Source organism: Plasmodium gallinaceum, assembly GCF_900005855.1.
Source record: "Plasmodium gallinaceum strain 8A genome assembly, contig: PGAL8A_v1_61, whole genome shotgun sequence".
Classification (NCBI taxonomy): Eukaryota; Apicomplexa; class Aconoidasida; order Haemosporida; family Plasmodiidae; genus Plasmodium; species Plasmodium gallinaceum.
Window position 1 is genome coordinate 61842 of NW_021628220.1, and position 17959 is coordinate 79800.

Here is a 17959-nt window from a genome sequence, read left to right on the forward strand (position 1 = left end):
TATATAACATTTAAAGGATCAAAAAGAATACTTGTTTAAAAAGTTATTTTTTTTTGAAGTCTTGTACTTTTTTTTTTTTTTTTTTTTTTTTTTTTTTTTTTTTTTTTTATATGTATATATATATATATACATATATACATATATATGTTAAATGACTAAAAAGTGAATTTATTTAAATTTAGAAAAAACAAAAAAAATATTACAAATATGTAAATATATAAAAAATTGTATATATTTTGTAAACATAAAATATCAATGTGTATAAAAAGTTTAAATAAAAAAAAAAAGCTAAAAAAAAGTGCAAGTTTATTTATATTCTTTTAAAATTGCTTCTCTTTTTTATATCTATCCAAAATACTTTTCAAATCAGATGTTAAATTTTCTAAATTATAAAATGGTTTATTTTTTTCATAATTTATTAGTTCTCTATGCACTTTATCAATGCAATCATATAAATCTTTAAATTTCCCTTTTTTTTTTAAAACGAATAAAATACATTCAAAGAAATTTAATGGAATATTTTTCAAATTAAATAAATTTAATACAATATTGAAGACTTTCAAGATTATTCTAACATTTTCTACAAATAATGAACATTAAAAAGTATAAATTTTAAATTTAATTTTATATATATATATATATATATATTTGTTTTATCCTTTTATTTTATATATATATTTTTTTTTACCTTCAAAAAATCCTGCTTTCATAACTATGTAATATAATTCAAAATTGCTTGTTTTCTTTGATGAAGAAAATATGTCAAACTCTTTGAATATTAAATTATTCTAAAAATAGAATAAAATATAATAAAAGTGTAATTACATGAAAAATATATTATTAAATATTTACAATTTAAATTTTACCATTTTCCTTTCAAAGAATAAAGAAAATACATCTATTAAAATTTCTGTGCTAAGTGTAACATTGCACTAAAAATAATAAAAAAAAAAAAAAAATATAAATATATGTATATATTTTTTTTGGTTAATTTCCTTTTTATTTTTTCTAGATTTTCTTAAAAGGATTAAAATAAATTTTATTTACCATTCTTGAGAATTCTAAGAAATTTATTATATTGTTTACTTTTTTTTTATTTAAATCAAAATATATGCACATATATACAAAACTTTCATATCTCTTTAAAATACTATGTAAAGTGTTTTGACTCAATATATCTTTAAAGTATGTTTTATTCATAGTTTTTAAATTATTAATAAATTCAAGAATACTTATTTCATTGCTTCCTCCTAGTTTTTCATAGGCATTGTTTGATCCAGCATCATGTTCTTTGAAGTTTTTGTTTTCATTGAAAAAAATAATAGTTAAAACTGATAAAATATTGTCATAAATCCCATTTAATTTTTCGTAAATATTAAGGAAGTCTCTTACACTCAAATATAAGATATTTTTGTATGTAAAAAAAATATCTTTTAATATATCTATTAATAAATCAGTGTCTTTATTATTTACGAGAACGTTTAATTTGTTGAATAAAAATTCTTTCAAAGAGTCTTCATTTATTTTATTTGAACCAACTGTATATTTTAATTTAACAAAAACATCAGCAATATTATTGTATTTGTCAGATATGCTATTTTCACCCATTTTATTTGTTTGTTTATAATTTTTTTCAATTACGTCTTTATATAAAAAATTTCTTTTTATTTCACTTATATTTTCTGCTACATTCTTTCTTTTATTTTTCCTGTCATATATATCTTTTTCCATGTCTTCAATGTTTAAAATTAAATTATTCTTTAAAAGTAAAAATATATACATTATATTCTTATAATTCACTGTATCAATATTTTTACTAAAATTATACGAACCAAAGGATGAGTTTAGTAAATCTATCCCTTTAAAAGATTTAATATTTTTTAAATGCTTTATAGATAAAGAAATAATATTTAATATAAATTGTGGTATATATGCATATATATCATCCTTACTTATTTTAATTATTTCATAATTATGAGATAAAAAAAAATTCACGGCGTTTTTTTTAAGAAAAATAGAGTTTTTACTATCATTTTTTATATATTTTGTTACATAACAATTTAAAAATAAAAGTAAAAAAAAAAATATATTTAGCGTTACTTTATAGTCTTGTTTGTAAAAAAACAGACTAATTGACTCAAAAAATATATTTAATATATTACCTATGTTACTTAATTCACTTTCTATTATATCATCTGAAGAATAATCAAATAGTATATACTCGGTAATAAAATTACTTAAGATAAATAAACTTATTTCATATTTATCCTTTTTTGCAATCTCATATATTTTATAAAATAAATCAAGTTCTTGTGAATCTTGATTTTTACAAATGTAATAAAATAACTTATTTTTCCTTAAATTTTTTATATCGTTGTAAATTTCTTCATTTTTTTCAAAAGAACATTTTATCTCATTTGCTGTTATCATTTTCATATTTTCATCATTTTTTTCACTTAATTTTTTCATAGGTTCTATTTCATCTTCATAACTCTTCTTAGAACTTTCATAATTTAAATTATTAAAAAATCTAATTAATATTAAGTATGTTTTATAAGTTTTTATATATGAATACTTCAGTAACAGAAAATATAATTTTTTTATATTAATAAAACTTTTAAATTTTATGAAATATTTTAAAAGTTCATTAAAATTAAATATATCAATAATTAATTTCATTTCACATTTTTTTTTTAAATAATCACATAAATGTTTATATAACAATGTTTTAGTTAATACAAAATATGAATCTTTTGAAAAATATAAATTTAAATATGCTTTACTAATTAATTGCAATTCATTTAATACATCCCCTTTATCAATATCACACTTTTTAAAACTGTGTATTAAATGTTTTACATTTAAATACGTAATAGGTATATTTTTTTTTGATTTCATTTTTTTATAAACCTTATATACTTTATCATACTTATGATTATTTAAAAATGATTGAATAAATAAACTATACGTTTTATTATTTGCATATAAATTATCTCTTTTTTCCATACTCTCAATTTTGTCATATTTTTTATTTTTTAGTAAAAACGACAGAATTTTATTAAACCTCTCACTCATGTTATAGGAATCATTCAAATTAATATTTTCATTTTTTGCGTTACTAATGCTTGATATTTCAATCCCCTTAGTATGTTCATTCTTTATTTCTTTAATTTCCTTTTTGTTTTCTTCTTTCGAAGTTATGTTATCTCTATTTAAATAATTATCAATATTTTTGTTTCTATATAAGTTACTTGCATTATTTTTATTCATACTTTTTCTTTTATTTTCTATGTTTTTAATGGAATTATTAATATCTAGGAGTAATTTAGACACATTCGAATTTTGTTCATGAATGCTTTCATTTATAATTGAATTCAAAATTTTTTTTATATTAATTATGCTTTTATTATCAAATATATTAAAATTAGTTCTAAATAGACCTAAAAGTAAAATTATTTTAGAATAATCTCTTATTTGATATAAATTGTCTAATAACATAAAAAAAAAATAATTAAAAGTTTGCATTAAGATTTCATCCTGATTTTTGTCTTTTACAAAGTTTTGAAAATTTAATAAAATAATAATGCAAAAATAGTAATCACTGAAATAAAAAAAAATATAAAAAAGTAAAATTTTGATCAATATGTTACCATATAACTCCTTAAATAATAAATTTTTACCTCCCTCTATTAATGACTCTATATTGTTTGCAGAGTTATCCATTTCTTTTGCGTAACTCAGTTCTTTATTTAAGTCATTACTAACAGACTCCCCTACCTTTTTTATACTTGTATTCTCCCCTTTATCTACTATAATTTCTTCTATAGATTCATATTCAATTTTTTCTTTTTCAAAAATGGTATTAATAATAAAATTCTTATACTTACTATAATTTAAGTCATCATCGTATTTCTTAACATTTTTTTTTAAAGTCAATATATCTACCTGATTATGTATTAACAACATGAAATAATAAAAACGTGCTTTGCTTAAATTATAAGAATATAACGAAAAAATGCATAAAAAGAAAAAACGAGGATTTATTACGTAATCATACTTATAAATTAAATCTGAGTTATTTTTTACTAACAAATTTATCGATGAAAATATTTCTATCATAAAATAAAATATATTATTATTATTTAAAACTATGTTACTATTTAAAATTTGTAAGAAGTTTTTGACATTTGTTTCTATAGCTTCATTTTTTTTTACTTCTTTTATTAAATTAAGCATATTTACAAATTCATTTTTTATCTTATTACATACATGTTCATCGTGTAAATGACTCTGTGAATATTTAACAATTTTATCCGTTATGCTTACTATTTCATTTTTTACAAAACTAAAAGGTGTGTAATTATCTTTACAACATTTTAATAAAATTAAATATATATCCAAATGATGATGAAATTCAATTACATTCATGTCTTCAATAGTAACAGACTCCAAAGCAGCAAACAATGATTTAATTTTTTCTGAATTAAAAGTGATATCTGCTTTTTTTCTTTCTTCATCAATACATAGAAATGACTTTTTATATTCCATATATAAAAATTTTACTAAGCTTATAATATCTTTGTTATTCATATTATCAATAACAATTTTATTCCAATCATTTGGATCTGAAAGGAAATTATTAAGAATAATTTTATTCAAGTTATTTGTATTGTCACTTTTACTTTTATTTAAAAAATTGATGTTTCTAACGTTATTTTCTATGTCTTTATATACATCATCTTTATTAACATTTGAACTTGTCAAGAATATCTTATTAGAAATTGATTTTTTTAAATTTATTACTGTTTTTTCTTTGCTACTTTTCTGTATACATGATATAAAACTTTTTCTATTACAAAAAAACGGTGTATCTCTTAATTGAAAACTTAGTATTTTGTTAAGGTATAATATGAGAAATAAAAAAAAAGAAATTAAAAAGAAATTTTTTTTCATATTATGTCATTTTTTTTCTTTAAAATAAAATACCTTTAAAATAAACTTTTTCTTTAATATTTTATTTCTCATAATTTGTAACAAATGTAATTAAGTATTTTAAAAATGAACTTCTTAAGAATCAAAAATTGAAAAAAAATAATTAAAAATGAAATTTTGACACAAAAATTTAACAAATAAAACAAAAGCTTTAATAAACTATGGGTTTGTAAAAAAAAAAAAAAAAGAAATAAGAAAAAAATATTTCCATAAAAACTTTGGAACTACAAATAAACGAGGTTAAAAAGGAATATTTTCAAAAGATAGAAAAATAAAATATTAGCTATACATTTTTATTTAAAACTAACAAAGTTCTCAATAAAATTTTTTTTTTTTGAAAAAATATAAAAATTTATATTTTTTAACAAAACTACTGAATTTGTAAAAATAAATTATTTAATAAATAATAATATTAAAAATACTTTAAATAACTATATTCTATAACCTTTAATGTTTTTCAAAATATAATTTTATATTTCCTATTATTGATCTTACAATAATTTTCACAAAATTAAGAAATAAATATATATTTAAAAATATCTTTAAAAAACATAAAACCAGAAAAAAAAGTCGATAAATTTAAAGAAAAATTCATAAAAATTAAAATTTTTTTCTTTAATTGCCTTTAATTTTTAGGTTAATTTTAAGATTTTCAGAATAGATAAATAAAAGTGCATTTTTTTAAAATGTCAAAATTTTTGAAAGCATAAATTTAGAATTGTACATTCTATATTATTCATTATTTTTTAAAACGAAAAAAAAATACATTTACATGTAAACGTCAGAAAAAATAAAAATGTTAGTAGGAAAGTTGCATTTTATGAATTTTTACCTTTTTTAAAAACTTTTAAAATATGTATATCCTTTGTCAAAGCAATAACGTAATGAAAAAAAAGGATATAGTTATGTCTTTTTTTTTTTTTTCATTTAAATTTAAATTCTTCCCTTAATAGATAAATAAGAGTAACATAATATCTTAAAAAAATTTATTTGTATCAACAGATATGATAGATAATTTGGACAAAAAGATCAATCATACTTTAACTATTTTATATTTGACTATTGGTATAATTTTTAATAATTAAAATATTTATGCGACTTTTTTTATTATATATTTCGTTTATCTAATATTTATTTGTAATTATATTCCAAGTGAAAAATTATGTCAAAAACAAAATATCAAAACTGTTTATGAAAAATAAAAAGAAAAAAACAATATATTAAAAAAAAAAAAAACCAAGAAAAAAATAATAATATATGTTATTAACAGTAGTTATAAAAGAGACATCTATTTAAAGATATTATTTATACTTATTATATAATATATAAATAAAGGAAATATATCTAAAAAAAAAAATAAATTTATCTACAAAAAATAAATAAAATTTTCTTTCTTTTATAAATATCCTTCATATGAATTTTATATAATTCTAGAACATTTTTAATTTCCATAATTATTTCATATATAAAAATAAATATGAACTTGTATAAAGGGCATAAAATAAAATGAAAAAAAACTTAGATTTATTACTTAATAGACATATTTATATTTAAAAATTGCTTGAGTTATTTGCTATTCTATATAATTTACCTGCATATATTTTTTATACTTATTTTATATCTATTTAAATATCTCATTTTAGTATTTAGGTTAATATAACGAAATTAATACCTAAATTTACATAGTTTTTTTAAAAACAAATATATAAACAGGTATTAATTATTTATTTACATTTATATGAATCCTCAAAAATAAATTTTAATGAGTTTTCCTAGTAAACATTTTCAACATTTTTATGTTTTAATAAAATTAAATTTTTCTATAACAGATGATACATCATTTCATTTATCTGAATTATTTGTAATGCATAAATCCAAAATTTCAGAACATAATTAGTATGCTTAGATAAAAACATATGATTAAAAATATGAAATATTTATATTTTTTTTTGAATTATCATAAAGAATACAGGTACAAATATTTGAATGTCTTAATATGTAAAATGCATTTTAAGAACTTATTCCATATGTAAAAGATTTAATTCGAAGAAGTTTATTTTTCAAGTTAATTAGATAAATACTTTTTTTATGTAACATTATAAACTTCATAAAGTCTAATTTCTTTTGCGTTAAATTTATATAAATTTTTTTTAAATAATAATTTTCCCTTTTATAATACGATATTTTATATATATTTATTGGAATATAACAAATTATTTTATAGAATATATTTTATTTCTTGTAAATATTACAAAGTATACTATATTTAGATTTTTTCAGTTTTTATTTTTGAAAAAATATATATGGAAAACTTTTTAGAATGTATAATTTTAAGATTTCCTTAAAACTCCTTATGATTGTGACTATTATGAATAAAGTTCTAAGAATAGTTATTGCTAGTTCCATTTGAATTTTTTATCAAAGAAATACCCTATTAAATTAAATCCAACAAAAAAAATGTTTTATAACATAATAATTTTTTATGTAATTAGGCATAAATCTTTCCTTTATATATAAATTTATCATTAAATGAAATATATAAAATATATAAAATTATAGTCTTATAAATTATTGAAATGCTTAGGTATTCAAAAGTCTTGAATAAATCTCAATTTTATTCGTTTTATATCATTTCATGGAAAATGTGGGTATTAATATTCTGTACATTTTACAATATTAATAGAGCAATGTGTAAAACTGTATGTTTTTCTTAGTTGAATTATATTATAATTTTATTGTAAGAATAAATTTGAAATAAAATTAACATTTTAGCTTTATTATTTGAAGGTTGATGCTTAGAAATTGGAATAAATAATATATATTAAAAATAATTCTTTCATTTATATATAAAATATGTTTTATGTTATATTTTAGAATTGAAAAAAATTCTATAAGAATTTTTTAGGTTGATAATACAAAATTTATGCCTGTTTATGTCTTATTAATCCATCTTAAAAATTGGTACTTTTTACAATCACATATTATTACAAGCTAAAAATATTATATATTTTTTAATGAGAAATAAAAAATTTTTCTTAATTCAAAGAAGCTCGAATTATTTGTTCAAATTAAAAAAACAGCCACTTCAATTTATGGTTAAATTCACTAGTTATTTTAATATTATTTAAATGAAATTTTAAAGTATGTTTTGCGATATATCATGTATAAGCATTTATATGGTTTTTAATCTATGTTATTAAAATGAAAAATATATAAACATATCATTGTTTTTGTCAAAGACACTTTTAATAAAGTAAATTAATATTTTTGTTTTATTCAAATAGATTAATATTGTTTACATTTTAAAATTATATTTGTACTAAGATATTTAACATCTATAATAATTGAATAAATCCTTTAGAAAAATTAACATCTTTTAGAATTAAATTAATTTTTATATATTTTTTGATTACAAATTATTACCAAAATTTTTTATACACATATAGCTTATAAATCATTTTAATATAATTTTAAAACATATAATTTTTTTATCTAACATTATGACAATTTTCATAAAACTGTCAATGCAAAAAGAAAAACACACAATTAAAAAACAACGGAAAATTCTTCAGCAATATATAAAAAAAAGCATAATTTAATATCATAATAAAAGGAATATAAATATTCCACAAATAAATCATAATTTGAGACAATTTATTGTAAAATAATGCATAAAAACAAAAATAAAAATTATAAAAAAAAAAAAAAAAAACATATATATATTTTATTGAAAACAGATAAATTTGATTTTAAAAGAGAATATAATATAAAAAATAACAATAACAAATTTATATTACATATTAAATATAATAACTATTTAATAAAATAATAATATAAATACAAATAAAAAATTCACTATTTTGAAATTGTTAAATAAAAATACAATAAAAAAAAATCTTAAAAAATTAAATAATTATTTCCACAAGTAAAAATAATTATTTTAAAGAATAAAAAATATATATACATATATAAAAATATTAAATTTACAAAATAATAAGAACAAAATTATTAAAAATAAGAGTTAATAAATTTGTATAATAATTATTAGGAAAAATAAGTAAAATAAACAATATATGATAATTATCAAAATAAATAACGTAAATTTAAATTATAATTTTAATTCAATAAAAATATAATAATATAATAAAAACAGTAAAATAAATCAATAAAATATGTATTAATTATATAATATTACAATATGTATAAATCTAAATAAATTTATAAAACATATTAATATATAAAAAAGATTGATATAATAAGGAATAATGAAATTAAATAATTAATATTTATATAATAAAATATTCATTTATAATAGAAATAAAAATACATGTATATTTTAATGTTTAAATAAAATAAACAAATATTTAAAAATAATTAAATAAAATAATTAATAATTTAATATAACAATTAAACATAAAAAAATAACAAAACAATTAAAATAATTAAATAAAGTTAATAAAATAAATAATAATTAATTTTATAACAATTTAAACTAAATAATTAATAATAAACAAAGTAAAATTATTAAATAGAAATAAATATTTAATTTCAAAATTAAATTAGTTCAATTAAATAATTTAAATGATTTAATAAATTCATTAAAATTACTAAAATATATTAAATAAATAAAAAATATATAAGAACTTAAAATAAATTATTTAAATTATTTATAAATTAATATAATTAAAAATTAAATTTAATAATTTAAATAACTAAATTGAGTAAAATAATTAAATAAAATTAAATAAATAGTATAACTAAAAATTAAAGTAAATGATTCAGATAATTATAATTTAAATAGAAATAATTAAATATATTTATTGAATAAATGATATAAAATTATAATTTAAATTTAAATTAAATATTTAGATAATTATAAATAAATTAAAATATAAATAAATATGTTTTTCATATATAAATAACAATAAAATTAAATTAATATATTAAATAATATAATTAAGAATCAAATTTAATAATTTAAATAAATAAATAAATAAATAATAATAAAATTAAATATATTAAATAATATTATTAAGAATTAAATTAAATAATATAAATAAATAAATAAATTAATTAATTAAATGAATATTTTAACTAATATAAGAATTAATTTTAATAATTTAAATAAACAAGTAACAATTAAATTAAATAAAAATAATATTAAATGATATAATTAAAAATTAAATTAAATTAAATTAAATAATATAAATAAATAAATAAATAATAATTAAATTAAATATATTAAATAATATTATTAAGAATTAAATTTGATAATTTAAATAAATAAATAATATATTAAATGTGTTAAATATATAATTAAGAATTAATATTAATAATATAAATAAAAAAATAATAATTAAATTAATATATTAAATAATATAATTTAAAATTAAATTTAATAATTTATATAAATAAATAAATAAATAAATAAATAATGAATAAAATAAATTAAATATATTAAATAAAATAAATAATAATTAAATTTAATAATTTAAAAAAATAAATAATAATTAAATTAAATATATTAAATAATATTATTAAGAATTAAATTAAATAATATAAACAAATAAATAACAATTAAATTAAATTAAATTAAATTAAATTAAATTAAATTAAACATATTAAATATATAATTAATAATTAATTTTAATAATATAAATAAAAAAAATAATAATTAAATTAAATAAAAATAATGTTAAATAATATAATTAAGAATTAAATTTAATAATTTAAATAAATAAATAAATAAATAAATAACAAATTAATTAAATTAAATATATTAAATAATATAATTAAAATTTAATAATTTAAGTAAATAAATAAATAATATAAATTAAATAATTAATCATAAATTAAATAAAGTGTAATTAAATATATGTTACATAAATAAATAATTATAAACAAAAATATTAAATAAATAATTTAATAATAATTTAATTGAAATCAACAATGTAATTTTAAATGTTTAAATAATTATAGAGTAAATATATTGATTTAATAAATAACCTAAAAATGCACTAATAATATATTTAAAAATTAAAACAATTAATTAAATGAAATAATACAAAAATTATGTAAATTATTACAATAATAAAATAGACAATTATTTTTTAATAATTATTAATTTAAAATAAAATTAAATTTATATATTAAATTAAACTATATGAAAAGATGTATAATATATCAATTAAAATAAATAACATATATTTATATAATAAAAGTTAAATTAAGAAATTAATTGATAAATTTATTCAAAATAAATAATTTTATAAATAATTAAAATAATGGGTATATTTATAAAAGATATTAAACACAAGTAAAAATAAAATAAATAAATAATGAATTAATTAAAATATACTTTAAAATAAATAATTAATAGATTAAAATAAAATTAATATAAAAAATAACAATAAAATAAATTATGGAATTAAATACATGAATATAATTATTGATTAAACGATTGTAAATTAAATGAATTAAAAAAAATATTGTTAACTTGAATAAATTATAAATTTTAGTTAAAATTAGATTATTTTTCTTTTTGCTATTTAAAAAATAATAGTAAAAACTTTATATTCAAGTAAAAACAAAGTAACTTCTGACTTTTAATATGTTAAAACATATAAAAAATAATAAAAACTGAAATTTCATTTTAATATAATCAAATAAAATTAAACGAGTTGAATTTAATTTAAACATAAAAAATTAGTAACATATTATGAATTTTTAAATTAATTTAAAATTTTTACTTTTCATTAAATTTTACATCATAGAATTTAATATTAGTGTTACTTATTATTGAAGTTAAAATACCCTTTTAACCTAAGATGTAATGAAAATTTAATGCATTTGTCTTCTACTATTTTAATGAATCAATATAATACTTTAAATCCACAACATGAGTTTTTTATATATATTTTTCTATCTCTCAACTGTCCTCTTATACCATTTAATATTACTTAAATTTTAATACTATTTATTTAATGTACCCTTCTGAATTATTTTAGAACATTCATTAATAAAAAGGAATATACTAAATATAAATTTATTATTGTTAACCTTTTTTTTTTTCATAAACTTCCAATTTTTAATGAATAATAAATTTATTTCCCATATTTCCACTTTTTTATAGTGTGATTTATTAAAGGATCATAATTTTAACAATAAAAATCATCTTTTTACAGTTCCTATGTAACCTTTTTAAATTATAGAGACTTTTTATCTTTTTATTTTCATAAAAACATTTTAAAAATGTTCTAAGTTGTACTAAATAGTAAAATACAAATTTAAATTCATCACATTTATTATTTCATAAAAACATATGCATATATGTATTTATTATGTTTTCGTAATAAAATATGTTAAATATATGTAAGACAAAATTTTAAAATAATATTTTTCTTGTTATAAAAAAATATTTAATAAATATTTTTGAATCTTTTTACAGTGCAACTATTATAAAGAAAAATAGCCCAATACTATAAATATTTTTTGGTAATTAATAAATCTTTATATGAGAAAATAAAGATGAAAATAATAAAAAAAAAACACCTTAAAATATAATATTCAACAATTGTTATAATAAGTGATCCTTTTTCTCTACCTCAAGATTAACGCAGTAAAATAAAAAATATTTTTAATGTTGCATATTAATTTTCATCTAGCATATATTTCTCATATAATATTATTGAAACATTTTAATGTTTCTAATGTACTGTTGTCCTTCAACAAAAAGACATAAAAATAAATTTATTTTTTTTTTCTTAGAAAATGAAATATAATAAAAATATTATGATTATATTTTTAGATGTCGATGCATAATCTTATAATGATTCACATTATTTTCCTTTTACTATAATAAAAGTTAAAAGAATACTGAAATTTTCCATTGTACAAAACAAGAAAGTGGCTAATTAATGTAATTTAAAGTAAATCTTGGTTCAATATTATTAAAAAGGAATTTACCAATTTTGTGAGTACTGTAGGTAACAAAATATTGAGTAAACACATTGATTTATTAGAATTTAATTCTTAAAAGCATTAATTTTATCATGAATGTCTTCCAAAATATAATCATAATTTATACAAAGAAAACAAGCATTCATAGCATATCTTAATATAATATGTTAAATTATATTTTAAAAAAGTATATATCTAAATAAAAAAACACAGAAAAATAATATAAACATTTTTTTTTAAACCAAAAACAAAAATTGAGATTTAATTATTGTACTCATTTCTATAAAGCGCACAACTCTTTGTAAGATATATAATGTAACCCAAATTTTTTTTATATATAAAATAAAACTTAAAATTAATACTATCATTATAAAAAGAATATTTTATTTATAACTCTTTTAAAATAGATAATTTCAATATAAAAATAGTTAAATGCAAAAAAATAACTAAGAATAATTTATTTTATATTATATATGAATATAAAAAAAACACATAAGACAACATACATAATAGGAGCTATTTATATCTCCTGAATTTTACCATATATCAATAATAATTTATAATTTTATGTTTAAAATGTTGTGTACATTTTAAAATTATAATTTACGTCTTTTGTGCATAAAATGAATATCGGATTATACGATTTTTTTTATAATAATAAAATACAGAAATGAAAAATATATTCCTTAATATAATTTTAACTCATTAGTTTGAACTAGATATTTTTTTATATTATATTATTTTTTAGTATCATTTTTTCAAATACAATATAAAAATTACTTTCTAATCAAACATTAAAATAATAAAATACAATTTAAAAATGGAACAAAAAATAAATGTTTTGTCTACTATAGAAAATAATAAATATATAAATAAACAAAAAAATTTACCTTAATTTTTTTCCGAAAATGAACATATAAATGATGGAACTTTTCACTGTATTCTATTGTTCATTCAAGCATAGAAAAAAACTGTAATTCAAAATAGAAAACCTATAATTGAATATTTATATTAATTTTTTGTGAAAAAATGATATTTATTTTAGAAATAATATTAAAAGATTTACTTATGAAAAAAATACATATGAAAAGCATGAAATTTTATGTATATTTTGAATAAAAATAAAATACATAACTATACTACATAAAACCAATAGGAAGGAATATTTAAAAAATATGTTGTAATTTTCATTTATTTAAACTTTTTGTCGACAATATAATATCTACTGTTTACGTTAAATCTGTGAATTGTATATATTTTAAAACACAAATATTTTCATTTTTGGACAACTTTTCTGGATAATAAAAATGATTTGGTCAAATCAGAAAAACATCATATTATTTGGGAATTTTTTAACCTTATGGAAGAGATACAAAATAAGTGAAATATTTTTGACATATATGAAACCATGGAATAACAATGCTACAAACATAATAATTTAATCTAAATAAATATTTTCTTTATAAATTCTCTTTACTAAGTTTTGTTTTTTCTTTCTATGATCAAATACAAAAAAAAATACAATTGAAAAAAAATTTATTCATATTGCTATAATAATGCTGTTTAACATAAAATTTTTTTTTTTATTATTCTACTTGGACAATATTTCTTTTCTAAAGTCGAGGATATATTTTACTCATATTTATTTGAAATAAATAATGTATCTTATATTAATTCAGTATCTATCCTTTTTCTTAAAAAAAAAAATTATACATTCCCATAAAATATATTAAGAATGTGTATTTATGTATATTTTTTTTATTCTTTATAATTCAATAGAAAAATAATCACAGGTATAATAGTTTTCATTTTAATTAGGATAATTATTTTAAAAAAATACTAATATCTAGATTGTACTGTTAATGAAAATATTCATAAACAATAATTGTAATGAAAAAATAAAGTTTATTACAATTGAAAAAAATAAAGAATTTTTATAAATTTAAATGTTCATCATTACAAAAATTTCTTTGTAATCCCTCATTTTTTCCATTTTCTTTTATAAAGTGTCATTTTTATTTTTCCATTTTAGTATAATTTAATATTTTTATATAAGTATTATTTTTTTGTTATTTTCATTCTTTTTTTTTATATTGTCTATTATTACTTTTTTTTTTTATATTTGTATGAAAAATTTATTTTTTATTTATTATATTTAACATATAATAATATTATCTATGTAGTCTTTCTTTTTAAAAGAGTATTTATATAAATTTTTAAAACATTTTTTTCAAATTATATCACACAATTTCCATTTTTAAAATGTATAAACTTTTTATTAATTTTATAGACTAATAAAATCTGAGTATTGTTCATTAGGAATATTAAATGAAAAAGTGTAAAGAGTAAGAAAGATAAACGCCTTTTATGAAAGGAAAATAAGAATAATGACAATATATTATATTTTTAATAATGTAAAATGTATATATATTTTTTGAAATTAAAAATAAATATATAACTAAGAAAAAATTATATATATCTTTAGCATTATTTCAGATATAAAAAGTATTGTTTGATAAATTAAAATAAATATTTAGGAAAAAAGGGATTTATTTGTACAAAAAATCCAAAAATTGAAAGGTTAAATTGAATAAAAATACAATTCTAATAGTAATTTATGAATACACAATAACAGCTTTTGTTTGTTGATGGAACAGTATATTTAGTCAAATAATTGCTTAGAATTGACTTTCATTTTTCTTAGTTTTATTAATCACATATTAACTATATATAAAAGAAAGATTTGTTGTTATTATTTCTATCATGAATTAAATTAATTACATTGTAAAATAAAAATGTGTTAAATAATCTTTTACATTTAAAAATTTTAAAATATGAAAAAAAGTTTATTGAAGTAACTGCACCTAATAAATATGGTACGTAATTTTAACATATAAAAAACAAATGTTAAAAATATATTTATATTATTATTAAAAAATATTAAGTACTAGTATAATTCATTATGTTCTTAAACTGAAGTTAATATATCATAAAAATAATTTATCTTTTTTAATTTATTATTTTTTTTTTTTAAATTTATTATTTGTCCTGTCCTAAAATATGCATATTCGTATTTTGAAGATTAAAAATTTTCATATATATTTTTATTAAAAAAAAAATATTTGTTTATATACCTATGATAAAATTATGTGATTTAATATTCCTGTAAACAACATATTAAATCGAATTTATAAGATAAAATTATTTATAAAAAGTTATAAGTTAAAATATTTTCTTTTTTTTTTTTTTACTTATAATTCTGTAAAGGGTTTTGTGAGTCTACAGTACGTACATTAAAAACACCTATAGAAAAAGTTTATATTAAATTTAGAATTTTCCAAAATACAAAAAATTATTATTAGTTTACCATTCAGTGTGTAATTAATGTTACTGATTAAAAGTTGTAGTATGGTTAAATTAAAAAAAATTAGAAGTATTTTTCCTCTATTTATTTATTTCATTCCTTTAATACCCTAATTTTTGGTAAAATTTTCAGTTATATTTGGTTTAAATGAAAATTAAATTATTTCATACATTATATAAAAGATAAATTCTTTTAAATTCAAAATTATTAGAATGAAGATGAGATATTTAAAATATAAAAAAATGTATAATTTTAATTAAGAAGATTCTTAATTTATATTTGTTTATATTTTCGTGTAATAAAAAAGAATATGAAATAAGATGATATTTTTATTTACTTATAAATAAATTCATCGAACGATATGTCTTTACTATTATTCGTACTGAATTCTAAATTTAAAAAAGCGTCTACTTCATCTTCTGTTAATTTTACACCAGTTCCTACATTAAAAAGTATTTTTTTTTTTTTTTTTTTGTAAAAAACATCGTTAAAATTTAATCATAAATATAAAATAAAAAAAGTAGTTCTGAGTATTTATATACATATATATACTACTATTTACCTAATGTCATTAATAAATTCTTTAATTCAGAAATACTAATACTTTTAGAGTTTTCGTTAGTATGGGCTTTTAATGATGTTAATAGTAGCTTTCCGATATTTTCATCATAGTAAAATGCTTGCATAATAGCATAAAAGTTATTTAAATTTAAATTACCATTTGACCTACATTCTATTTTTTGTAAAAATAAGAAAAATGTTACAGTATTAAAACGTAAAGTTTAAAACGTAATTTTATAATATTAGGATGAATTATTAAAAGTTATTTGCAGATTAAGAAAAATAAATAAAAGGAAAAAAATTAATGTTTTAACATAGTGTAATTTTATTTTACCATCTAAAAGGGCATCTGATTCATTTTTGTTGAGAAATATACCAATAGATCTTAATATATACAATACTTCTTCTCCATCTAATCCTTTCTTATTTTTATTGAATTCATTAAAAATTGATTCAATTTCTGATCTCTTCAAAAAATAATTAAAAATGTATACTTTTGCATGAAAGTAGTTTAATTGAATAATTTATTTTTTTCTATGGAATTATAACTTTTGTAAATATATTTCTTAAAATTACCCTTTCTTTAGATATTTTGTATTTATTCATTTTTTTATTAAAATAAAAATTTTGATAAAAAATATTTAAATTATTATAATAGTTTTTTTTTTTTAAAGACAGATAAAAACTTAAGTTTTTAATAAAAAAATTTACTTCAAATTAATTTCACGGAAAAAATATATTTGAAAAATTAGATAAAAATTTTACATTTTTTTATAATTAAAATAAAATTAAACTATTCTAAAAAATTAAATGTCCTTTTTTGCTATGTTGAAATATTCTTATTATTCAGAGAATTTGTAACTTACAACTTTAAAAAAAAATTTTACTAAAAAAATATCATTTATATATTTACTTTGAATATTATAAAAATATTTTACACATATAAAAAAAAAAATTTACACACTAATAGATTTATTAATTTTTTTTTTTGGTATTTCAATATAATTTTGTTTTATGTGTTTTTGTAAGTGAGAATAAAACAAAATTCAGTGAAATTAAAATACTTTTATCTTTTTTGTTGAA

General features: G+C 15.4%; 2 protein-coding genes across 2 annotated transcripts, besides 1 other annotated feature; both read right to left on the reverse strand.

The window, feature by feature from the left end:
* Positions 1 to 320: 320 nt before the first annotated feature.
* On the reverse strand, positions 321 to 4953 carry PGAL8A_00087500 (conserved Plasmodium protein, unknown function; the record flags this gene model as incomplete). Its single annotated transcript, XM_028671277.1, has 4 exons — positions 321 to 580; positions 689 to 788; positions 867 to 932; positions 1048 to 4953. 4 exons carry the CDS (start codon positions 4951 to 4953, stop codon positions 321 to 323), a joined length of 4332 nt encoding a protein of 1443 aa, XP_028525993.1.
* A 4651-nt stretch (positions 4954 to 9604) lies between these two features.
* Positions 9605 to 10813: a sequence feature.
* A 5595-nt stretch (positions 10814 to 16408) lies between these two features.
* PGAL8A_00087600 (calmodulin-like protein, putative) lies at positions 16409 to 17482 on the reverse strand (the record flags this gene model as incomplete). Its single annotated transcript, XM_028671288.1, has 5 exons — positions 16409 to 16424; positions 16653 to 16755; positions 16878 to 17048; positions 17211 to 17343; positions 17453 to 17482. The coding sequence occupies 5 exons, from the start codon at positions 17480 to 17482 to the stop codon at positions 16409 to 16411; spliced, it is 453 nt and encodes a 150-aa protein (XP_028525994.1).
* Positions 17483 to 17959: the final 477 nt, after the last annotated feature.